General features: G+C 45.1%; 2 protein-coding genes and 1 long non-coding RNA gene across 8 annotated transcripts in view; 1 reads left to right on the forward strand and 2 right to left on the reverse strand.

Annotated features, from left to right (window-relative positions):
- The window catches only part of nord (neuron derived neurotrophic factor nord), a 7,392-nt gene extending 4,228 nt beyond the window's left edge, over positions 1 to 3,164 (reverse strand). Inside the window, exons 1-4 of the mRNA XM_018037340.2 lie at positions 2,443 to 3,164; positions 925 to 1,055; positions 524 to 848; positions 191 to 437 (exon numbers count right to left, since the gene is read on the reverse strand). Coding sequence (XP_017892829.2) covers positions 191 to 437; positions 524 to 848; positions 925 to 1,055; positions 2,443 to 2,702 — 963 coding nt within the window. The 5' untranslated portion in view covers positions 2,703 to 3,164. The remainder of the gene's footprint in view (positions 1 to 190; positions 438 to 523; positions 849 to 924; positions 1,056 to 2,442) is intronic.
- Positions 3,165 to 6,348: 3,184 nt separating this feature from the next.
- Positions 6,349 to 25,815, reverse strand: part of lov (BTB/POZ domain-containing jim lovell protein) — a 93,366-nt gene continuing 73,899 nt past the window's right edge. For 4 of the 6 annotated variants that reach the window (XM_026810666.1, XM_026810667.1, XM_026810668.1 and 1 more), the window contains 4 exons: positions 17,447 to 17,882; positions 16,553 to 16,820; positions 16,061 to 16,471; positions 6,349 to 15,991 (listed from right to left, as the gene is read on the reverse strand). In XM_026810666.1, coding sequence (XP_026666467.1) covers positions 14,669 to 15,991; positions 16,061 to 16,471; positions 16,553 to 16,820; positions 17,447 to 17,655 — 2,211 coding nt within the window. In that variant the 5' untranslated portion in view covers positions 17,656 to 17,882 and the 3' untranslated portion in view covers positions 6,349 to 14,668. Of the gene's footprint in view, positions 15,992 to 16,060; positions 16,472 to 16,552; positions 16,821 to 17,446; positions 17,883 to 20,498; positions 20,556 to 23,440; positions 24,018 to 25,815 lie in introns of those variants that run through there. The other 2 variants (XM_026810665.1, XM_018037430.2) reach the window with 2 other exon arrangements.
- Positions 20,925 to 25,815, forward strand: part of LOC113463823 (uncharacterized) — a 47,469-nt gene continuing 42,578 nt past the window's right edge. Inside the window, exons 1-2 of the long non-coding RNA XR_003388652.1 lie at positions 20,925 to 21,463; positions 21,559 to 21,780. This is a non-coding gene — a long non-coding RNA (uncharacterized LOC113463823). The remainder of the gene's footprint in view (positions 21,464 to 21,558; positions 21,781 to 25,815) is intronic.

The following is a 25,815-nucleotide window of genomic DNA, read 5'->3' on the forward strand; positions in this document are numbered from 1 at the left end:
AAGTTTCAAATACTGCTATTACCTAGAAAAAAGGTCATATTTCTAACTTTGGCGGCAATATACTCTAAAGGGCGTAAAAAATTGAGGACTTTCTCATGCGACACAGTCTCATAAGGCTGCCACTCTAGTAATTTCTCCTCGGTGATACGGCCATCGACTTTAACTATTTATTTTACTAAAATATACTTACCACGTATAAAGTGAAATTGTAATTAGTATCGTACTTCATCCTATGGAGAGTCAATTTCGTTTGGCGTACGCAGTAGAGTCCTTCGGGTGTCGCTCGTTTCTGTTCTTTGGCGGTCGAGTCAGCAGCCTTAGCGAAATATCGGTGAACACGAAGAACGTTCTGCGCGGCGCAAAGGGTCGACGGATGGGCCTCCGATCCCGAAGTCACTGCCAAGCAGTATTGCGATAAATGCGGTTCCACATTGGTGCTGCAAACACGAAGACGAGTAACTTCCTCGATTCTTCTTGTCTTCTGAAATATCTAAATCGAGACAGGTATCGCTCAAGTCGTCACCTTTTGTTCCAAGACACTGTTAATCGTCTCTTGCTTCTTTTCTGCTGAAATTTCAGTATTTTACGACGGTCATTCTTATCGGTATCGTTCGCCTGTCCATGCGACTCCACGGTCCGTCCTAAGTTTCCGGAAGTGGCGTACAACAGCACCGTGCTCGGTATCGTAGAATTTTGAAAACTCGAATTGGCTACCAAGGATTTGATCTCGAACCAATAGAGACCGGCCCTGGTCTTAGAAATCGTCAGATTTCGGTCTTCGGCGCCTTCGTAAGCGAAAAGCGGCGAGCCTGGCTTTAGACTCTTCACTGGCCATCGAGTTTGGCCGGCTAAACAATTCGACATCGAATTGCTTGATTAACGCGAATCGTTATCGTATTAATCTCTGAACGAAAACCTGCGTACATTTAGTTCCCTCGGTTCCATCGCTGCTCTCCGGTGGTTCCACGTAGCTGACCGTCCACGATATCGGCCCGTTGCAGGGACTGACCAGCAAAGTGAGGGGCGGACCCTCGCGGGGGCTTAGATAGTAGAACCTGCAATCGTTAGCTGCATCCAGTATGATTAAATCGCTAGGCGAGGAATCGTTTCAACTGGCAATTCTCATTACGTGCGACGCGTCGCTCTCCAAGATGAAACTCGGTCGTATCGATAGCGATCGCTGCGCGTTTATCGTTTTTCGGTTCATCCGTCTCGATCGTCGTCCCGTGTCGCGTCGCCGTTGGGTTATCGCGATTCGAAAGGGAGAGAAAAAGGAATATCGAGGAGGAGAGGGCAGCGTCGCGCGTCGGGACGCCGCACGTGCTCCTCGACCCAGGAACGGTCTCTCTATTGTAAAATTAGCGTCTTAGAGCACAATGGCGGGCGTCGCGGCGTCTGGGGCCGCGACCCCTTCCTCGCCCGGTCTAATTTTGTCTCGGACCCGGATTTTCGTTCCGTCGTTCTTCGACTCGTGAGACGAGGCCGTCTACCGTGTTTCGTGGAAACGCTTTCGACGCGCGTTCGCGTCGCGACGCTATAACGGACTACCCTAGACCTTTGGGCTCTACGGGTGTTACCTTGAAATCGGGACCGACCGTGTTCTCAACGGCGCGGCGCGGCGGCGGGACGGCGCGTCGACTCGACGCTATTTATATGATGCCGGCACGACGCCGCGAGGTATTCGTACTTACGCGGATCCACGTTTCCTTATTTACGGTTTTTCGATCGAGTACATTGAACAGTCTGTTGCGTCGCAGTGCGATTCTCGAAAACCGCAGAAAAACACAATTGGAACTCGCGAAAGTATAATGAAGTGTATTAAGAAATTTCAAGAGGAAGAACGACGATTTTTGCGCGTTCGATTTCCAGCCACGTTGTTAAGTATCGATTTGCTCGGTGACTCAGATGTTACGCAGAAAGTCCGGCGTTGGTAAAAAGAAAACGAGAACCGATGCAGTTTATGTCCGATGAAACGGTGCACAGCGTACGGCGTAGGGGGTTCGTGACGTTCTCGTGTAAACGTTCGAAACGTTGCGCCGCGCCGTGGGCCTGTCTGGACTTCTGGAACCATGCGCGAACCGTGTAAACTGTAAACTATAAACGATTCCGGCGCGAGTGTTGCGACGGAGGCGGACCGAAATTCGCGCGAATTGTTTCTAATACGGGGCAGCGCGCGACGCAACGCGAACGCACCTTTCTTAAATACAGCCTCCCTCTCGTTTATCTTTGGACCGTGCAGGGTAAACCGTTATACTTTACGATTCGACGCGCGTTTACGCTCGGCGAATCTAATTACGGCTAAGAGTAATTCGAGGTTGAAAGAAAGCCGAAGAGTATATCCTGGAAGATGGTACGCGTATCTAACGGTCAGTCCGGGTCGACGTAACTCGTAGAAACGCGTACGATTAAGGAAGAGATAATCGAGAAACGGCGAGTACTCACTGAGAAACGTTACCGGGTCTGAGGGTAGCCGGTATCTGGTATTCGGGGTGGAGCACCCCGGTCCTGTCGAACTCTTGCACCCTCGTCGGTTTCTCAGCACCGAACGGCCGGGGACTGCCGATGGTCTTGTAACTGGCCTGTTGATGCGATAATCTCTGGCAGAAAGCGCAACCGGTTACACGAACGCTGAACACTGACGCGAGCGTGATTAGAAAGATGAGAGACAGCGGCATCGTGATTCTTCTCGAGGAAACTCTCATTGTCAGTGAACATGAAAGATTTTCCTTGGCAAGTGATTTAAGACGGGAAGCGGTCGTCAGATTTTCCTCGACGATAGCGATTTGAGATTTGGACGATGATTTCCTTTCCGATTTCAATCCGATCGATTTTATTTCGTGAAGATCGATGGGGCCAAGAAAAACGATGGGAAAATCCAACGTTCTTCGCAAGGATCAGTCCTGCTTCCGGTGAACTTCCTCCTTTTGCGACACAGAAGAGGTTTTAAATGAACAAGTACTGTGCAAAGGATCGAACGGATCGGAATTAGTTCGCGACGTCCGTTCTCGAGTGGCGAACGAGTTCGACTGTGTGTGCTCGAACGAACGAGGCCCGACTCCGACTGCCTTTCCACGTGAGACTCTTCTCGGACCGCGTCATACCAAACGCGAAATAAACCCCTCTTCCTTCTCTTTCCGCTTCGGTCTCTTCTTGTCTCTGCTTGTTCCTTGTGTGCCGCTTAGCCTGCCACTGCACTCCTTCTACGAGACCCTCTTCCCTATCTTTCGTGCTCTTCGTAAAACCGATTTAACAAATTTGTTTTAATCGAACTCCTCTGCAAGCACCCCGGCGTTTCGTCTATTATTCAATTTTGTGTAAATTCAACGATGCTCGTTTTTGCGTTATCCTGATACTCGTAATACCTGATTCGACGGCGAGGGAACGCGATGCGAATAGTTGCGGCCACCTCGCGCGATCGACGCAAGCGAGTTAAACATTTTATACTCCCGTGCGGAGCAGCGATGCCTCAGCGAGAGGAACGGTTCCCACACGGTGAATCATGATTTATTGGCTTGTCATCGTTCCACCGGCTTGTCCCAAGACGAGTAGGTAGGTACACGTACATTGTACGCGTTCGAACGTTTCCTCGTTTTCAGCTAAACGTTCGTAAACTCTCGACAGAGTCTTCTAAATTAACTCGCGTGAAAATTGTCGAAAATTTCACTCGGCTCGGACGTCGTCGAACGGATCAAAGGTGGGCGCGTTTGTGTAACGTTAAAAGCCGCGATCGAAACGACGAACTCGCGGAAAGGAAAAAGCGAAAAGGGTCGAAGCCGAAGCCGTACCGCTACTCCTTTTTTTTTCCCCCTTGTATCGCTTTGCCTCTCGGCAATTCCTTTTTTCTATCGCCTCCACGGCGAACCCGATCCTCCGCGCGCGCGTTCAAATATGCGCTCCGTACTTTTTCCGCGAATCACGTTACAAGTTGCGTAATCGTTCTCGCGTGAAAACGCTAACGAGCGGTGTCATTCCCGACGAGCCGTCGTGGACGAGAGTATTTTTTCCCTCTTCGTAAAACGTAAGACACGAGTTTTTGTCCATCGGGCGGTTTTAGCGGCGTCGATCTCGATCGTGAAATCCGACTCGATCGCGATCGAGCTAGAAAAATCGCCAGCCGTGGACCACAGCGTCGCGAGACGCGTACCTGCCGTCTGCGTGTACGCGCGCCTTCGCGTTTGCCTTTCGGGGTCGAAACTGGCGAATAAAAAATGACTCGCTCCTCGGCAAAACCAAAGTCGGTATTTATCTTCGCCGTCCCGACCTGAGCGAGAAAAAGGGAATCAGGCGACGTAACGATCGAGAAATACAAATTGTACGAGCGTAAATTACGACGTACGTAGACGGTTGACGTAAATCCCGTGTACGAAGTCTCTTCCCGTGGACTGTACGCGTGTCCGGGCTCGAAATTGTTTCAATTACACGAAAGTTAAATTTTCCAACTGAAAATTGGCTACACGAAGCGAAATTAAATTTGTCTTTGAAGTAGCCGTACACGCGTTCTCACCGATGGTATTTTTCATTCCGTCAGGTTCAGCTTAACTTTACGTCTGTGATTTAATTTCTTCCCAGGGAATTCAACGCTCCATTGTACGAATTCATTACGGATTTGAAAATTACTTTATACCTCGATGCTTATTTTAAATGAAACGAATCTCGCTGTCTTTGCGAATTATATCGGATATCGTAGATACGTACTTGAAGTAGCTACGTGTAGCGCGTCGCCGAGGTGATGGAGACCCGTGTAAGTAGGTACGTGCAGCGGTTAGCCACAACTTATAGGAACAAATGTCTTTAGAACTCCAGTTGCACGCGAGTCGAGATTTTCAAAATAAAAACCCGCATGCCGTACGTTCTTATTTTTGCGTATCTAAGCAGTCGTCGAATAAAACGTAATACATAAGACCGTCCGATAGTTCGAACGGGATTTACTTTTTACACAATTTATGTTTTCTTTTCGTGCTCGACGTAAGCGAGTTCAAGTTACATACATACCTTGGTAGCGACCCTGGAGAAGACCCCCGACACCTTGCAAGTGTCACCGTCACCCTGTAACCGGTAACCGTACAATACCGTGGAAGAAGCGTGCAAGAAAATCTCACACCTGGCCACGCGTCGTACCCGTCCCGGTGTGTTCGGGTGTCACGCCCGCCCGGCCGGGACACCTGAGATCTCGCGACAGAAAAACTAAAACTGTATAGGTGGTACCTTAGCCGTCGCGTATTCCTACGCGTTCTTTCGAGATACCACGTCGAATTAGATCAGTCCGGGAAGGTTCCGATACACCGACGCGCGTTACCCTGCGAGGATCGGGAACGAAATTGGAGGCAAACGATCGGGGCAAAAGGAAAGAAAAGAGAAAAAGAGGAGCGGTGGCATAATATTGGAGGCGAGGCGAGGGGGAGCTCAGGGTTCCGCGAATCTCGAGTAATCGATTCCGTCGAGTCGCGGACCACCCGGTTTAGGCATCGGGGCTACCTAATAAATAAGTAATACGTCGATCCAGAGGGATCGCCGATTCCGGGAGGGCCTCCGCGAACAAAGATACATCGTCCTGTTTAGCGCGAATGCCCCGGAGAAAGAAATCCAACTTGAAACGATCTCTTCGACGAATCCGAAGGTCGATCGAGGCTCCTTTAATCGGTCAATCGACGAACACGGTGTACCTCGAATTCGCCCGGTAACATGTGGTAACGTGCATGCGTGAATTCACGCGAATGCGTGTACTCTACGATTCCGGTGTTCGGGAACTATTTTAAAGGCGCCTATAAATAAATACGGGACCGCGACGAGACTCGTAAGTAAAAGTACTTTTACCAAGGCTAAAGCTAGATTAGTACTTAAGCGTGTGTACAAACGTCGTATTCCGTACCTGGACGAAATACGGCTGATCGATCGTTCATTCTATTTATCAAAATGCTGACCCTTCTAAACGAGAATAGGCAGGTAGGTACTCAGCGTCTAAAGTTTTACGGATGTCCCCGGGGGAACAATGGGAACGATGAAAAATAACAACGTTTAGGTATATCTTCGATATCGCGGAACGGGAGAAACGAAAAAGTTTTAATGAAAACGACCGGCCGGTTAATTTTTTCTCCGCAAAGTTCCGAATTTACTCGGCTGCCACCGCTGGGCAACTTTCCTCGGAGCTTGATATTACGAGGGACGGCTGATATTCCCGATTACGCGGTGCCTATGCGCGTTGTACGATTTCGTTTTAACGCGGCCGAAGAAACGGGGAACGGCTACCTGTTTGAAATTAAATGAGGGTCGATACGCGCGCAGATAGAGGAGGTCGTCGATGGGAAGAGACACGTACTGTCGTGCAGGTATTAAAGAAAGAACACGATGAACGTTGCAATTGTATGTACAGTTTTTATTTTCCATGGGGTTATAATATTTTTTTTTTGTTTTAGTTTAAAGTTCCTCGTAATCCTCGATTTTTTTTGTTGGGGGTTGGGGGGTGGTTGGGTGTGTCTGTTTGTGTCGGGGCGAGTGAATACGATTACGAAATCGGTGTTTACTCATCAATTTTACCGTATAACATGCACTTTGTTTCCTCTTACTCTCCCTCTCTCCCTCGTATATTTCGTTTTCAAAAGTCCGAAGAGTGTGAACATGGTGTGTGGGTTTTGTTTCTCGAAAAGGTAGCTAGCCTCGTCCTAGCCTCGTGGTGCGCATATTCACACCATATTGTTTTCGTTTTCTTTTTTTTTTGTCATTTTTCCCATTTTCGTTTTTAATTTTATCTTTATTCTTTAGATTACATTCCCTCCGTTTGCTCGCTTTCTCGCCCGTTCGAACCTCTCTCTCGCTCTCTCGTTCTCGCTCTCGCTCTCTTTCTCTCTCTCGCTCTCTCAAACGTTAAATTACATCGTCTAAATTTTAATTAATTTACGGTAGATCAGAAGAGGATTAAGTATTCTCGATAAATCCCGTTTTTAAGTTACATAAAATCCCGTATGTATCGTTAAGTACTTAAGGTAGGTAGGTCGGTAGGTAGGTAGGTAGGTATGTAATGCATGTAGCGTATAAATCCGTATTTCTCGTTACCTTTCATCGACGTCGCGTCGTCGTACTCTGTGACATTTTTAAAAGTGTGCGTGAGTGAACTAGTGGCGCCTAATTTTTAGTTGAAGTTAACAAAAATCCTGTGTACATATACTCGTTACGTTCAATCAAGGATTCGTTAACTCTCGGTCGTTAGGCTTAGGAAGTCTCTGTAGTAGTAGTAACCAGCGGTAAAACGTATCACAAGTTTCATCTTTAAATGGTTTCTTTATTATTTTATTGTTAGTTGCAATCTGTATCTTGCAATCTTGTCGGCGGCGGGTGTTCGAGAATCGATCGGTTCATTCTCTCCGACGCACCCACTCTCTCTCTCTCTCTCTTTTTCTACCTTTCGTTGACATTCCATTTTACAGTATTCGACAGCGATGCGTAGAAGCAGTCCTTCGTTTGAAACAAAAGTAAAATTACGAAAAGTCGATAAACCTGCTAAACATCGACGATGCGTGTTCTCGATTCTTATTACAATTGTTCGATCGTCATTCGTTTATACATAATACATAAAAAAGTAACAAATTCGCACGTCAGGTTGTTTCGTCTATTCGTTTTCACGATGCGTCTGTCCTTCTATGAACGAATCATAGGAATCGTTTAACGGAGAAATCTAATTGTAAGTTAACGCTAGATTAGTAAATCGGCTATTTAAAAAGAAAAGAATCGATACTCGCATCGATTCTCGAACACTCGAAAATATTGTATTGTAGTAAGTAATAGCTGGAGCGCGGCGCCGCGACCGATCGAACGTTTTATCCGTACAAACGTTCGCGAATCGCTAGAGGCACCGCGCCTTTAGGTAAAATATTGTTTACTGTATGTATATCAAACATTCTTTTCACTTTTTTATAAACTGTAATACAATGTAAACCTGTAAAAAATATATTACTGGGTGGCGGCGGCTCTGCATTATTCGATATAATAAGTAGTATTCAGTATCGTTACAATTAATTATGGTACAATCGTAATTCGTATAAATATATTCAGTTTATATCGATAACTTGTTTTCGCGACCTGTTCCGTGTGCGCATTCCTATTTTTCCCCCATTTGCTCGTATCTCTCTCTCTCTCTCTTTCTCTCTCTCTCTCTCTCTCTCTTACTCTCTCGCCGTCCTGCGTTCAACCGTTTTCCCTCGAATTATTTCTAATCGGTCACGGTGCGTGATTTCCTATTTTCCGCTCGCGTTGTACACTGTAAATACGGCTCGTCAGCACCATTTTCGTTTATTACAACTATTGCAACAGGGTAAAACTATTGTTTCCAATTAAATGATTAAAATCGTACAAGTTACGTTCGATTTTATATTATCAGCTTATCGATTAACATTCTAGTCGACGCGTACCTCCCGTCGAATCAAGGCGAAATCAGACAAAAGTTTCCATCGGAATTGAACGCGTTTCACATAAAATAATGTACAAAAGTACATATCATGTAACGATATAAAAATGTTGTTCGTTTGATTTGTTGCCGATCGTTCGAACGACGGATTGCCTCGTAGCCGAATATTTCCCCGGCATTACCAAAGATTCGGTGATCAGTGATAATTGACGTGTCCGATTACACAGCAATTCGACGTTTCAACGGAGACTCGCAACGAGTCAAACAGTACTTCGAACTCGGAAAAAGTTCGATAACTCGAAGGAGGTAATATAGTAACGGTGTTGGCAATCGTTCGGAATTATGCAACTGCAAATGAGCGGTACGCGTTAATCGCTATAATCGTTAATAAAAAAAAAAAAGAAACCTCGTTTGTCGTTAGTCTAATCTCGTTTATAATCGATAAATTGATGCGCTCGAGGCGAGGCTAGGGCGATTTAGGAACTACAATGACAGCACAACCGATCCAAGTAACTATTTTCGATAAAAATTTCCATTTTCCTGTGTTTCCTATTTTTACCTGGTTCTCATCAGTTTATCTCTCGTTTCCTGTGTTCAATCTCACTCTCACTCGCACCCTCACTCTCTCTCTCACACTATCTATCTTTCTCTCACCTGATTTTTCTCTCTGGCTTCTTTTATGATACAATACGAATTATATATACTATAATACGAGTGGTTGTCCTCGAAAATTCGATTTAATCCATCTCTGTCTTTTTCTTCCTTCCGAACTCTTCGACGGTTTCTATGTCGTGCACCGAATTCTGATTGAAAATTTCAATATAAAAAAGAAACTCGTACAGCTGATCGAACGTGGTATCTCTTCGAATCGGTACTCGCTTTAAGAGTTCACAATAAAATGACTAAGTACGCGAATAAATAACGACGATCCTTATCGTGTAGCCGATGTTTTAATCCAACAATTAATTACGATAATATTGCACGGGTACACAGAAACCGGACTCTATGCCTCTCGTTCTGTCCATCTCTCCCGCAATCATTCATAATTAATTAATCACACAGTCTCTTGTTAATTATCACTAAAAAATCTCCGTTTCTCATTTTTATAATAATCGCACTGCACTAATCTTTCCTTCCCTCTCTCTCTCTCTCACTCTCTCTCTATTTATCTTCTCCTCGCGACTTTTTAAAGGTTGTATCCGTAGAACAATTATTTATTTATCCTGCGTTTCACAATTATCGATAAATATATATATATATGTGTATGTATATGTGTATATATCATACGCATAAATAATCGATCGCGCGCTCTTCGTTTTATCTATTTACAAATCGTTCGTGTAACTCTTCCTTTATTCATCGATTATCCGAGTAAAATAAAAATAATCGTCGTTACTCTTATTGGACACGCACACATACACGTATTTTTCTTCCTTTTATTCTCGCATCTAACTGCGTCCCACTCTCGCTCTCACTCTCGCTCTCATTCTCTCTCTCTCTCACACACACACACACCCTCTGTCTCTCAACCAGTAAATAATACTTTTTCCGTTTATCATCATCGTCATGGTATTCGTTCAACTATTTCCGGAGTTTCGTTCAGCGGATTAAAAAGTCTCGTTTTAAACTATTACTCGTTATGTTGTTTAGGAACTTAAGATGGTGGGCCGTCGCCCGTGGAAAGAAGAAGAAACGCGTCCTCCCCCGCGGACGGCGCGACCCAGAAAAATTAAACTGGAGTCTGTCGGCTTGTGCTATTTCGAATAGTTTAATCTGTTCGCAATATAACCGTATACCCATTTCATTAATCATTTATAATTATATCTCGATATATCCCGGCGGTGTATATAATGGTATAATAATAATTAATAATTATTATTGTATATAGTGGCGATTCGTATCTGTTCAAAAAATATCATCGCGGCGGCATTATAATAATATGCATTATTATTGTTGCGTTCTATTTCATTCATTTGTTTTTTTTTTTTATTCAACTGTCGATCTGTCGTCCGTTGGCAACTGTCAATGATAACCGTGAACGAGAATCTTTAACGCGTGCACAGTACACGGGGCGTCCCTCGGTCCCGTTAAATCAATCGCCTAACGTTGCACGAAACAAACACAGGTATTCAAGCCGGCAAATTATCCTGGATTGGGACACCCTGCGTATAGCGGATTAATCGCGATAATCCCTACTTAAAGACTAAAAAACGGATAACGTTTCTATCTAGAAGTGAACCAATACCGATATTTGAAACATTAAAGAAAACCGTTTTAATAAGGGATAAACGGAATCTCAGAAAGGAAGAACTAAAAGGAAAATGGACATGCTGGATGATGCTAAACTTGTTTGTCAAACGTTATTATAAAAAGAAATCGATGCCGTTGGAGCAAGAGAATGTGATTTCGAACTACGAGAAACCGAGTCAGTTACATAAATTAAAAATTACGCGTAGATTAACAATAATAATAGGTAATGGTCGTAGAGCTAATGATATGTCACGATCGCTTTAAAAAATAATACCGATCCTCGTCGACCGATATTTAATGGATAAATGCGTAGGTAATTATTAATTAACAGCGGCGATTGATTAAAACGATAAATTCTAACTAAAATAGAATAGGAATGATAATAAATAGACCCAACCCTTTCCGTGCACCCTTCCATCTCCGAGTCTCTTCAACCCTAAGTCGCACACGTAGGTATTCGTAATTAACGAAACGGACATCGTTCAATCGTTCGAGTAGTTTAACCTAAGTACAGAATCCGTAATTCATTTAGTTATTTCGTTCCCGCCATTCTGTAAGTCGTTTCATCCCACGTTTCATTTGTCTCGTTTAACTGCAAAATAATACTGAAGTCTGCACATGGTGCCTATCACAATATGGTATGTAAATATGTATGTCTATTACGTAGTTCACCTCCCATTTCATCGTTCCTCTCTTTCATTTATTTAGTTATTTTATTTAAGTATTCACAGACGCTCATTTTTTTTTTTTCTCTCTCTTAATTCACGCGCACGATCGTCTCCACACTCTTCTTTCAATTAATCGACCGATCAATTAATCGTAACATGTACAGTGTTGCTTGCGTACGGAGAAAAGAAAAATTTGTTTCTCTCGTTTCATCCTAATTCGCGACCCCCTCTTTTTTGTTCATTTACGTTTCCCCTCTTCTTCCGCTTCTTCTTTTTTTACTCTTTCTCGTCGTCAACAGAGTGGATAAAAAATTGTTAAAACCGTTTTTTGACGTGACTGTACCGCGTACCCTGTCTCTCGTATCTCACTGTTGGCCTCCTCGGATTCGTTCGATGACCACTTAACAAGTGGATGATTAAAACGTTGTACATCGAATTGTCTATGTATACAAATAGTGTTAATAATCGAATCGGTATTCAACGAATGTTAAAACGATCAAACAGATTACAGTAAGATGCACCGGACGAAAAATAAAATGAACGATTATCAACATATTATTTATGTTAGTTTACGTATCGTGGGAGAGACTCGACGCGGTACAGCCGAGTCGAAGAAGTTCGTTAAACTCTTTCGAAACACCCTGTGTGTATATATATAATATATAATTTATATATATATATATATATAATATTAATAATCAATAATAATATCAGTTTTGTATTGTACAGGCTATTTTTTTATTTATTTATATTATTCTTATGCGGGGCTTCGAACGCGCCTGTGGTCTCTTCTAAATTATTTTTATCTTCTTTATTTAATCGAATCCCCATATATTGAACCCGTGCGATCATTTTCATGTTCCATTCTCGCTCTCTCCCTCTCTTTACATTCTACTTAATTTATTTATTTAATAATATATTTAATTTCGCGCGCGAATCTGCGACACAAATTTTGTTCGCCTCGCTCTATTCATCTTTCTTTCTGTTCACCTTTAAGTTCATTAACGAAATTTAATCAATCGTAAATGTATTATAGCTTTACGTTTTCTTAACTCTCTCTCTCTTTTTCTTATGCATTCACCTTCATTATTTCAATTTCTTGATTTTTTTTTTTCTTTTTTATTACTTTTACAAGTTTTATCTATCGTAGATTTGTCTGCGGCTATCCCTGATGTGTTAGTTACCCTGCGCTTCCGTCTGGTTGTCGAAATATTGTGTTTTATTTAATTATAATTGTTTCATTATTTTTCTTCAAGCATCCTGCGTGGTCTACGATTCTCCGAGATTCGTTATTACTTTTATTTTCATCGTCCGCGATCATCCCCTTTCCCTTTCGCTGCCAGTTTTGCCTATCAGAGATTTCATCTTATTAAGTGCCTCCTCTCGTCTCGTTCAAGATAACCGAACGGATTCTTTGAACGTTCGATCGAGATCGAAGCATTCCGTAATATTTCCGATTTAACCCGGTAAAGAGAAGTCTAAAAATGATTTAATCCATTTTCACGTTTACCCGATGTTTCATACGTTTCAATTTCTGTCGATGATCTTTAAGGTTTTTAAAAACTCATTCGCGGTTCAAGCGTTGTTGTTCATGCGTCGTCAAGATTAGTCAAAAATATTTGTTAAAAGATTTGCGAAATAACTGTACGGAGATTCTCTATGCTTCGGGCTTTGGTCCTCGAAAATCAAGTGCTTCATTGAGATTTTCAGAACGGAAAGGAAGGGAGGAACTATGTATACGTATAGAAGGTTACTAAGAATATGGTTAGAGGATTTTTTCAACCCCTCGACGCTCGTCGGATAATCGACAGATCGTTAAATATACCTATCTTACTTAAAATAAATAAATCGAAACAACATATTCGTTGTCATTGCTTGATTCACGTTATATACAAAAAATTTTCAACAGAATTATTCTCCATTTTATCTGGTAAAATGGATTGCAGTTACAATCGCGAGTTAATACGCGATAATTTCAAAGTTGCATCGGCGATGATATACCGAAAAGGAGAGAAACTTGAACGTCGGGGAGTCGAAAAGTTGTGAAAAACTCATGTCCTACGCTGCGAACGAACCCGTTTGATAGTCAGTCTTGTGAGAAGAGAACAGTCTCCTGGTAATAGAGCTTTCACAGTCGATCATTCCCGTTTGGTTCGTTGGCGTGATCGTCAAGAATAACGATTATCGGTTAACACGTTGATCGCCTCTGATTTCGTTTATCGGATCATCGTTGACTTCGCGCGAGCTATTAAACTGGTTCTTTGTAACGATATAATTTGTATCGAGCATATACAGATTTGTCAAAGAGTCTGATCGATCGTCCGATCGAATTTAGCTCTATAAAAGAAAGATTCGTAACGAGACATTTTCGAGTTTCGGACTATCGTCGATCGGAGCTGATCGGCGTGTGTTAAAAGCGACGACCATCAACGCGTTAATCGAAAACTGATGTTTTACGAACGTTGCGCGACGAAAGAAGAGAAGAACAGGCTACTTACGATATCGCGTACGGAAAACGATAAACGATTCGTAGAAATCGTGTCTCGCCTTAAAGGCGCTGCAGCAAACTCACGATGACGGCGGTCGACGATGCGCATCCGATGACTTCCGATCCTGGACATGGTCCGCGGCATCACACTTCTCTTCTTATTGGAATCGTTTAAGAACCAAAGGTTGAATTTTCTTCTAACCGAGATCTCAGTTTGGAAACCACCGAGGAGTAGATCGTTCCGAATGGGTCCCTGGTACCACGATCGAAATAGCTCTCTCGCGACGTTCTAAGTCCCGTTTTCTTCAACATTTTACAATTTTTTTTCACACATTTTAAACTGAAACCATTTCATACCAATCCGAAGTAGTCCTGACGATGAAGCAAGAAGCAGAACGATTCGACGATTCTCCGGTGTCATTTTTAAAACAGTTCTCTCATAAATTTTTCGAATAATTCTACGTATAACAAAACGTCGTCGTTGTATGTACAAAACAATATTCTTCCTCTCTTCTCCGACGGCCGTGACGACGGTTCATCGAGGTACAGCGACTCACGTACCGTTTATTTTGTCCGAAACGTGTTGGCTCCGATCAGAATCGTATTCCAACGACGGTTCACGAGTCGGAACACCGTCCATCGTGGACCGGTTCCCATCCGTTCAAATGGTTCTCATTTTAAAATGGAACGCGTTTACCGAAGATCGAGTACGATCGTTGGTTACGGCCGCAACGACCGACGTGCCACGTTATCGAACGATTCGATTCTGGCGTCCGATCGTAACTGCAGCAATTCTCGACGACGGCGGCGACGATCACCGAAACCGAAACCGTTCCCAAAAATCGTTCTCGAAAAGGTTCGTTCCTAATCCGAGCCGTTCTGTTGGAGTAGCGCGGGCGCGGATTGCGCCGGCTGCGGTTGCATCGACTCGTGGTGATGACGATGGTCCACAGGCGATGGCGTCCTGCTGCTGCTCCTCATTCCGGACAATTCCCCTGGGCCTGCACCGGCCCCCGTGGGATTCGCGGCCGGTTCATAAGCTTTCTGCTCGCTGGGTGGCAGCAGATGGACCATACTGACCGGGACGGGGAATGCAGCCGCGGCGAAATCGGGAAAAAAGCTTTGCGGAAGGTTGCCGCCGAGCAACGAGTGATGTGGGAAACCGCCTTCGTCGCTTGGATGGGGCGGCAGCCCTGCGAGAGGGTGACTCAATTGAGTGGGAGGCTGGACGGGTTTCACGTTGTTGTTCAGTGAGTTCAAGACCACTTCCCCGGTCGTGGCTCCCGTGCAATCCCTTCTCAGCTGTTCAAGCTTCAAGCTCTTCCCGTATTTGCCGCGAACGTACATCAACAGGCTGTTGTACGGGATACCGAATATCCTGCTGGCCTGCGACGTAGTCATCTTCTTGTTCCAGACGTGCTGCAACGCTTCGGTGAGTTCGGCGTTCGTCCACGATCTCGGTGGGCCGCCTCTGGGCGCACTGTGTTGACCCTTCGGCCTTCCAACGGGCAATCCTCGACTACTCTGATCTGCCCATCTTCTGGCCGCGTCTCCGTCGCCTCTGTGTTTCTTCGGCTTCTTCGTGGGATGATGGGAACCCAGGCCTGCCGCGCCGAACAACCCGTGAAGCGCTTCCGGTTTGAAACTGTCGTGCAGATCCGCCAGAAGGGAACCTCTGTCCAAGGCGCCCGCGTGAGGAAACAGGCCGCCTCCCAAAGTAGCTACGCCGCCGTCCAGAGGAAACATGCCCGCCGTCATCGAAGTTCTTCTAGACGTCAGCGACGATTCTTGGTGGTGCTGTTGATGCTGTTGCTGTTGTTGATACGGATGCGGCCTGTTCGGACCATGAGGGCTTCCGTCCCTCGGGTGATGACCCTGAGGAGGCGGTAATTGTCCCTGGGGATGATTCGGTAGCCACTGGGCCGCCAGCTGGCCCAGACTCGTCAGGTACTCGCTGTGGTGGTGTGGTGGCGTCAACGACAACGCAGACATCGTTGGCAATCCGGCCACTGCCGCGGCTGCGGGAATGTCCTGCAAGGAACCGTCCGGGTGCAGCAGACTGGTCCCGGTCAGTGGCGATCCTCGAGGACTACTCGCCGCTTCGCTGCTCTCTGCTTTCACTTGCTGATCGACTCCAACCGTCGGCGAGACGGACCTCTTCATTGAAAGGTTTTCCGCTATGTCCTCCTAGAATATATCCGCGAATGAAACATTTCATTCGTCGATTCAAATGAAACGAGAATTAAATGATCGTACCTGTTGTTGATGATTCTGCGAACCAGAAGACTGTTGCTGTTGCTGCTGTTGCTGCTGCTGCTGCTGCTGTTGTTGTTGCTGCTGCTGCTGCTGATTTGCAGTAAGGTTCAATCCCGCGGACGTCGTGGGCGGACTCAAACTCGTCGGCCGATGGGGTCTGCTCAGATCTTGAGGCACCAGTTCGCCGGATCTCCTCCGGGGCCTGGCTTGTTTCCTTCTCGGTAACAAGGGTGACCCACAGCTCTCTCGCAGCTCGCGGATACCGAAGTTCAGGTGACTCATGTGCGGTAACCTGTCGCGGTGGTCCCTGGATGGGTGGAAGATGGTCGGTGTGCTGACGGGCACTGAGTCCCTATTCGACGTTCCGGACCCGTTGTCGTCCTCATCAGGAGTCCCCTGCATCGCTCCTTCCTGTTAAGAGATCGCGACGATTAGACGAAGGAAGAACGATAAAAACGATGGTATCTTGAGCATTGTATAAAATATCCGCACCAGGACTTCTGGCGTCGACGGGTCCAAAAGGAGGTCCGCGGTCGGCGTTTCCGGTGGCGACGTAGGCCTCGGCTCCGAGGATGCAAGGCCCCTGACCTGGAGGCTCTCGGCAGCTCTCATCAAGCCCGGAAGGTCCTCGCGACCCACCCTGACCTCGCCCCGATACATGAAGTCGATCAGCGCCGCGACCTCTTGTCCGGGGAAATCCTTCAAGACGATTACCGGATGCTTACACGGATGCTCCGCGAATATCCTCTCGAAGAATGGACTGAAATAGTAGAATCATTTGATATTTAATCGTGAGATTTGCCGCGATATTCGTCTAGATCCAAAATGCGTTAATTCGTTACACGTTGGTATCGCACTCGCGCGCGCGTCGTTCTTATCGCGAAGTTCTTTTATTCTTACAGTGAATCTATGCCAGAGAGTGGGTTTGTTCGAGACAGTAGCAAAATCGAAGCGGCTAACGCGATTTTCTTGGTAAACCGCGGATAAAAAGCGCAAGAGAATTACGTCGAGTAGCGTATCCACAATGATCGCGTTCGCGAATCGCGAGGGACTTTCGCTTTTGGCCGATTTTACGTCATACGTTCCGGCTGGCGAGAAGAGAGAACTATTTGTCCGTGTGCCCCGCGCGATCAAATTAGCCAGCAAACCGCGAACAAACGAACGGCAAGAACGACGACAAATTCTTTTTTATATTTATTCTTCGCACTCGCGATCATGTTCGTTTATTTATCGTTGCATTCTGTTTCTGTTCTCGACTCGACACCTTCGCGGATAAACGCGTACATATCGGAACCTGTTCTCCGACGCAAAACAGGAGGAAAGAAAGTATTTGACCGAGTATTTAGACAAGAACGTCGCCTCGTTGTAGGACGATCTGTTTCCCACCTGCACGCACTGAGGACGACCTTGTGCGCCCTGATGCTGGTCTCTGAGCACACGAGAGTCACGTCGACGAGCACCTCCGCGTGCAGCAACGCCTCGAACGCCTGTAGTATGTGGGTCTGATGATTGTTCCATCGCAGCGAGTAGTGGGACTGCAGCCCCGTGCCGTCGGGGCCGCTGTCCTCGTCGCCGACAGGGGCGCTCGACGACATCTTCTCGTTCGTTTCACCGTCCCGCGGCCGCTCTGCCGACACCGTGACCACCCGTTGGCGAAGCCACCTTGCCAACCTTCGCCCCCGTGCGCCCCCTTCTTCCTCGAACCTCGTGCCCCCTGGTCCTGTTTCCCTCTTCCATCCACGCACTTATCCTAAACGATCCCTCCTCTTCTTCCGCCTCCTCCACCACCCACGCTGAACCGATACCTTCTGGCCCTGTCCTCCTGAAATCGAATGAACAGTAGTTCCATTAATTATACTCGATGCTTCCGTTTTCATACGATCTCGCGTTCAACGAAAACTGAACGAGTAGAAATTATAAAAATAAGTATCGAACTCGATTCCTCTGAATATCCCGAATTAAACTAATTGCCATGATCGATGTTAATCGCGTTCGTTTTTGATACGTGTCTAAAATCTTTCGACTACGACGAATTTATTTTTAAGAACGTGAACGAAAACGTCGATACGTCATGAATGACAAGCGAGACGGAATTTGGCAGTGGTCACTTTAAAATAAAACGTAAGTAGACTGATAGCGAGGGAGAAAATCATTGGCGGGAAACTGGTAAGCGTGATGTCGGGAACCTTGTCGCGTGTCTGTACGTGTATCTAAACCAGTGTACGGATGTACGTTACGAGTTTCAGGGGATCAAGAAAAAGAAAAGGATGAGCGGACGGGAGAGAAATAAGGATGAGAGAAAGCGGCGTGGCGCCCCTAAACGATCAGCTGATTCCTTACTGTCACCCCCATCCCCTGTTCCTTCCCCTATCTATCCTCTATACTCGATAACAGAGAACAAAACGTGTTTCTCGCTGCTACGCGCGGGAATCCTATCCTCTGTTGCTTTTGGAACTCCACCGCCGCGTACGGTCATCGGTTCTATCCATCCAGCAACCCTCGATTATAACTTGTGATAATTACTAAATTATAAGTATTTTGAAATTCACGTAGCGTCCTGTTTTCTACATGACATTTTCTTTTTTCCTGTCTATTACGAGGAAAGGAAAATTTATAATGGAAGCGAAGAACTTCTCTTTATACAACAGTAAACGTATAATTCTTAAACCGTGCAATTATATATCACGATTCTTGATTCATTGTACAATGCCTAACACTTCATTAGAATTACGATGAACTTTGTCCCTCGCGTAATATACATATAATTGTAACGTCCAATTTTGCGGATTATAATCACTTTTTTTGGAACAAAAGCTATCGAACAATTTGAGGTCTCTTTAATTTTGATTCTCTGTTCGATCATCCAAGAAATCCAGAGATTTTCCTAGGCGTTCGTTCAAGAAGCGCGTGGTTTTACGATTGGAACGAGAGATACTCGACGGAGCCTCGAGGAAAACTGTAAGTATTCTTCTATTTAGGTTCACCGTGCGATCACTTGGAAAAGATTCCTGCTCGTAATTAGAATGAACGATATCCGACAAATCGTTGAATCGTGTACTTATTTCCGTCTGGTACACCATAATGGGCTATGTTATTGAAAGATTTCACCAGACGATCACTCGAAAAGATCTGTTTTCAAAATCAGAAGGATGGTTCTTGGATTTTCTATTCTATGCACAATATTAATTGTTATTTACTGCAAACGGTCTCTAAGAATTATTATTTTTAAATTTCAGCTATCAGAACGAAATTCTTACATTGTATTATTTACTTGTATCCACCGTGTCATTGTACACAGTGGAATACGTGCGGTATAGAAATGTCACTTATAGTGCCAGTCCAAACTTGAATCGAGTTATTGCCAAACTTTGATCACCTTCATGAACTTGAAAGATGGAGATCCAAGAGAATAAACGTTGTCAAAAATCCCACGAATCTTAATTTAATTCAAGCTAAATGATATTCTACAGATCCCTCGATCTTTTACTCGGTTTCTTACGTTCGCGATGTACCAGTGAGTTCGCAGTACCAGTAAGGATAATAGTTGTACACAGCAATTAGCCGGAACTTCTTTGTTCTCAGTAATACGAGCACCGAATTAAACCGAATCTAATTGATCGGGCAATGATTCATAGAACGGGAAAGCTGGCGGAACTTTTCGCGCGCGACGAACTTCATTCACCGTTTACCGTCGTTACCTCATCCGAATTCTTGTTTAAAGATTAAACGAACGTCGAACTGTACACTCGTTCACTTTGTCGTATATATGTACGAACAAAATCACTTGCAAACTACACCCCCTCTTCGGATCCTGGCGCCCGGTTTTTCAAACTGTGGTTGTAGGCATATAATTTTCGCGCGCCCTTACTGTGATTCACTGTGTGTGTACTTATGTAGAGACACTTGCGATTTTCATGTTACGATTAATACGAACGAATAAATTATCGAACCGCGTGTCAAATGATCATTTCGGTTCACCACGCGCGTTCACATATCACGATTGGCACTGCGCTATCGTTCGCACCATGTGACCGCACCATCGAGGTTCCTCTTTGCCGGTACAAACTGCATCTTTGCGTTCGAACTTTGAACGCGGCGATTTTTCAACGATTCAAACGAACATCCGACATCGGATGGGTTATTCGCGCGCGAAAAGCGGTGCCTTCGTTCGGCGCGCGTTCAATTGCTCGGTGGGACATCTCTTCGGCGACGATCGTCGAACAGTGAACACTGTGTGCGTGAAATCACTCGTTGACTACCCCCTGACAACCGAACCAATCAAACGATTCCCATGGAACGCGAAGTCGGTGGATTAATTGAAAGGATGAATCAGCGAACCAGGGAGATAAAGATTGCGAAATTGTCACCACAGATACTGGTAGGAGAAAAAAAAAAATGTAGAAAATTGTTTTTGAGAACAGAAGGGAGGAACACTGACCGTGTCGTGTGGGTTTCGTTTGGCGGGCACAGAGCGGCGTCGGCGACGGCCGGTGAGTGAATGCGCCGCGACGTTACTCGCCCCTCCTAAGATTCCCCCTTACCCCCTTCTCCCCTGCCTAGCCTGCTGTCTCCTTAACTCCCTCCTAACCCCGCCGTTCCCCGTCCTCTTACCCTTTTCCCGCGCGATACACGCGCTCTTACTCGAACCCCCTTCGCCCCTACCCGCGATTTCTTACCCCCTCCAGCCCGGGTGGCTCGCGTGCTATCTCTCCTCTTCTCGCCCTACCCGGTCTCTCTCCTTTTCGTACAACTCGCTGCCAGAGAGAGACGGAGGCACTACCCCTTTCAACCCCCGGTAGATTCGAGGGAAATAGTGTATCTAGTGTTTCCACGCGAGACGCGATGCTTCTTGTTCGCCTAACTCGCGTTTCCTTCCTCTCATCCGTCTCCCTCTACCCCCCTCTATCTATCTCTCTCTTCTTCTCTCCTTTCGTCTAAACGTCTATCGGTCTATCGTTTAATCGACTCTTTCTAGATCTGCTGTCCACCCATCCATTCGTTCGTCTATTCAGTTAACCGTATATCCATTTTCCGATTTACATTTCTTAAATCGCGTTCTCGATTCTTAACGTATTAGATTTAGGAAATTTAAGTGAAGATCATTTTAAACGAAGATTATTTTATAGATCGCAATCTCTGGAAATCGTTCCGTACGATAATCAATGGATTGTTATAAAATCAGTAAAGTTTATTATCGAAATATTATCGGCACGAGTACAGGTGTAAAGAGATCATCGCACTCGGACCGAGCGAAGGGGGGCGACGAGAGTTCGGCCAGGGGTTGAACACGAGGAAAACCACGTGACGAGTATCGGGAGTTCTGTAGTGACGAATAAAATCGCTCGCGTGCAGCTACGGAGTTACTTGGTCTATTAAGTTTACCGAACTTCCCGATAGTTATTCGTAATTACAATTTTACAAGTTACTCATAACGATTGTATAACTACGTATTCCGCGCAGTTGTTATCATTCAATTTTCCATTGTTGCGTCGGACCAGCGGTACCAGATTTCTTACAATTGGCTGGAACGAGAAATATACGATACGTCGTACTATGTACGTATAGTATGGGGGAACGAAGACTTGGAAGAAGATGAGATAAGAGAGAGGAGTTTCAAGGCCGTCCGACGGAGGCGAGGGGGTGAAATTCCAAGTTCAGGACCTTTCGAAGGATCTCGCTATCTCGGGTTGCTCTACCTACCCTCTACGCGACGAGAGAAGGTAAGAACTAGAAACTGTGCGGATAGTTTCGCCACCCCTCAGTCCCTCCCGTTCGCTCGACGTGCGTTCTCGTGCGTTTCGCACAGCAACAAAGTCGAGCGTAGGTATCTGCGCCGGGCTCGTTCGACGAATCTAAGATTGGACGGTCGACGGAGAATCTTCCACCGGATCCGTCGAATTGTACTCGAGTAGTTCGCGATGAATGTAACGCGGCGAGCAAGCGAGCCACCTAACGTTTCGTGCGATGCAAATTCTGTAAATTTGCAAATGCGCGGCTAGCGAGAATAAAGTCAATTTAAGAGAATGACGCTGCATGGTTGCGTCGCATGTTGAATATAAGGGAATGTCAGTACGAATAATGCGACGTGTACTTCGATGCGAAGAACGCGGGGAGAAGGGAAGGGAATCACGAGTCCCAATTTTAAATAAGATCGGTCAAGCAATTTTCGTGAAAGGGTTGAACAGGGTCAATTCCCGAGTCTCGGTCGTTTATGAACATCGATACATATTCATCGACCGACAGTCGAGGAATTTTTGGAACTTGACGCAGAAGATTCCTCTCAACGAAACGCCGATGGTCAAATGAATAAAAGCGTTTATGAACGTACTGATGAGAAAGCTCCTCGTACGTCCGAAGTCTGTTCGAAATTTCGACGATGTACGGGAGGAGACGATCCGCGGATCGACGATTTCAGCATAGATCGCTGTAGATCGTTGGTACGGTTGGTCTCTATAGAAAAATGCGACTGAAAATATGTTTGCATGTACGTTTCACCGATTGATCAGAACGTACGCTAGCGCATTTCCGTGCACAGTTGCGAAAATAAATAGGAAAACCAAATAAACCGATTCGAAACGCTTGACGTGTGAAATACCTGACTAATTTGGGACAAGATCGACGAGTCTATAATTCGATTGATAGACTCGTTCGTCGTAAAATAAATATAGATTTTTCGTCGTCGAAAAACATCCATTGGTAACAAAACAAATATTACATAATTTTTCACTGTCTAACGATCGCAGCTACAAAACCTGTGCGAGGGTTCGCTCGTTTTTCAAATACGATTTGATCGACTCTCGTCACGATCCTCCGAACACGTGGACAGTCTTCGGATGTAAAACAACGTCAACGATGGTTGTCGCGAAACTTCTTCCTCGACCGGACCAAAACAGACGGCTAGTTTTATAAGTAATTACCGCACAGATAGTTCTTCTATCGGTTGCGTAAGGAGTTGTTTTAATGCCTCGCGTAAGAGAATCGTTTTTACGGTGATTGCGACACTCGAAATATTTGCTTTGTACTTAATGAACAAAGGGGATCGTCTTATAATTCAGGTTGTCTTGATGAATCGCGCGATGCGTTGATTATACCGTTGCTCGTATGAGATGCAACGATGTTTCGCAAGGCGCGTTGCCTCGATACTTCGTACAAAATTCCGTTTTAATACCTGATTTAGAGATATGTCTCTACGTCTCATGCGAGGAATAGCTTTTCTATTTATTTGATACGAGATGCTCTTTCTGCGGCGCCATTCGCGTAATACCGTATGACGGGAGATCGTATAAAGTGAATCATAATTGAATACTGTTCTCGTATAAATTGAATCACGTAAATGATTTAAAATACATGTTTGTCGTACCGATTGCTCCAAATATTTACCATATGATTCGGTCAAAACATCAGCCACAAGAACCTGAACCATTCGCCAGCACAAATCGTTTTCAACGTTCGCCACGTACACTATGTATCGTTTCAATCATTTGACACAAGAACCGTTTTAATCGTTCGACACATGAGAATCGTTTTAAAACACCTGACGCGGGAAACGTTCTCAGCACTTGGCACAGGAATAGTCCGAAATTTTCGCCACACGAATCGTCCTGGAGGTCGGCGCCGATCGTTCGTAACGCGGATCCGATTTGTCCCGATAGCGGGAACTTCACACCGGAAACGTTTAATATTTCCACCGCGAGATATTGTTTTTTCTTTTTTTTTTTTACCACACAGCACGGGAGGGTAGTTGCCGACACGAGGGTGAAACGTGGCGGCAGCAGGTTGTTGCGACTCCTCTCTCCCTCTCTAGAATCCGCTTGGGTACGCGCACTACAGGTGTACGCGCGGGTGTCTGTGCACAGACACGTACACACACGGTTATGCAGGGCCGAGTGCTCGCGGAATCTCGAACGCAGACGTTGACCGGTGTGCGCGGGCGAACTGGCTGTAAGAGCAGCCGCGTTGTGACTGCCTCTGTCGGACTTGCCACTGAAAGTGGAGAACGAGGCGAAGAGGTCCCACCTCCACGTGCCACCTCCAACCCGATGGGTACCAGCCCATCGGACCCTCCCTCGCCCTCGACGCCTTTCGTCCTCTTTCTAGCTTTCCTGCCTCGTCCTGCGTTGTCCCTGTTCCGGCTTGTCCCGCTGTCTTGTACTGACCGACCTTTTCGACACCATCTAGCCCGCGTCTCCTTCCTTCCTTCCTTCCTTCCTTCCTTCCTTTCTACCTGCGTTTCCCCTATCCGTTTTTTTTTCTCTCCCCCCAAACCTTCGTTGGCGAATGATCTTATGCACTTCCTGTAGCTATATGAACGACGTTTCAGGTAATATTTTCGTATTGGATACCACGGAAGAGTGCAGAACTCTCAAGAGATAGCAATCGAACGGTAATTAATAGAATTTGCCTAATTATTTATGCATGGAATGCCCGTCGCTGTTCATATTCTATTAGATATACATCCGAAAAATCATAAAACTATCATATCGTAAATGTCCGCCAATTATTCCTTAAAACTGGGTAAAAACAAGTATCGCGGAAAACGAGATTCAATCAGTCGGTTTTACTGGTCCAAACAAAGAGGAACTCCGAGGTTCTGGCCAGAGAACCGTAACTATACCGTACAGAGGTAATTCTAAGAAGAATTGCCGAAGCATGTCATCGTTTCTACCTGTCCTGCGTAAAGCCTGCTCCTTCGCTTTGCTTTGGGAAACGATTTACGACGGCATGCAACTAAATTCTCAGGTGTACCAGTGGTGGTCAAGCGTTCCCCTGACGAGAAGAATCGCCGGACCCGGTCGATAGAGAAATGCCTAAAATCTGATTAATTGGAAACTTTGTTTAGAGACCGATTCATGAATCGAGGATAAATGACTCCGCTATGGAAACGTATAATTTAAATTTAAAAATGTCGAAGAACCTGATGATCGTTGGGTATGTTGGGACACTGAAAGTTTTGTTTGATGACGGTGCTCGATTTTCGAAGAGAACCTCTTGCCATGTTCGTAGGTAGATCAGACGCTTACTTATTTCCGCACTCTCTTTATTTTTCTGTCGAGAATCCCTACTTCCCGGGGGGTCCTTCGGTACGCTTCGCCTTAAATATTATCTACTTATGGTTGCGAGGGAACTGCACCTGTCCCGAGTGGTCAACTTGTATACACTATTGCATTCCCTCGGTCGACCATCGACTTCGACTACGTTTGGGGTTCGGGTTCTTTCCGGAGACTCTCGAGGTTGCTAAAATGCGTGTCGAGTTTCATTCATACGATTTGATGGCTTCTAATTAAATCGCGTTCGATTCGACCGAACAGTTTGTTCGATCGAAATTCATTTCTTCTTCTCTAGTACATTCGAATTAAATTCGAGAACTACAAATTATGATTATATAAGTCGAAAGTTTAACACTAGGGTTGCCAAAACAGTCAAAATGATTGGAGAAATGCATATATAAAACAAGTTTGTACTTTTAATGTAATGTTCAAAGGTGGTAAACTCTTGTGGAAAATATTTACAGAAAAATAAGATTTATAACATAGTTCGACGTAATTTTTCAAGTCACAAGGAATCTTTAATGCATTCTAACATTTTAATACATGGTTTTACCATTTTGATAGAATCGTATCTGACTTGTAAATGTCCAGATTGTCTACAAGTCCTATCATTCTTATTCTTATTTATTTTTGTTGTCCATCTTAAATAATATCCTCGAAGTTGATATTATCTCAATTTTTAAATATCCTTAAAATAATTATATCAAT

Source organism: Ceratina calcarata, unplaced genomic scaffold (assembly GCF_001652005.2).
Source record: "Ceratina calcarata isolate Rehan_Ccalc_2016 unplaced genomic scaffold, ASM165200v1 scaffold165.2, whole genome shotgun sequence".
NCBI lineage: Eukaryota > Metazoa > Arthropoda > Insecta > Hymenoptera > Apidae > Ceratina > Ceratina calcarata.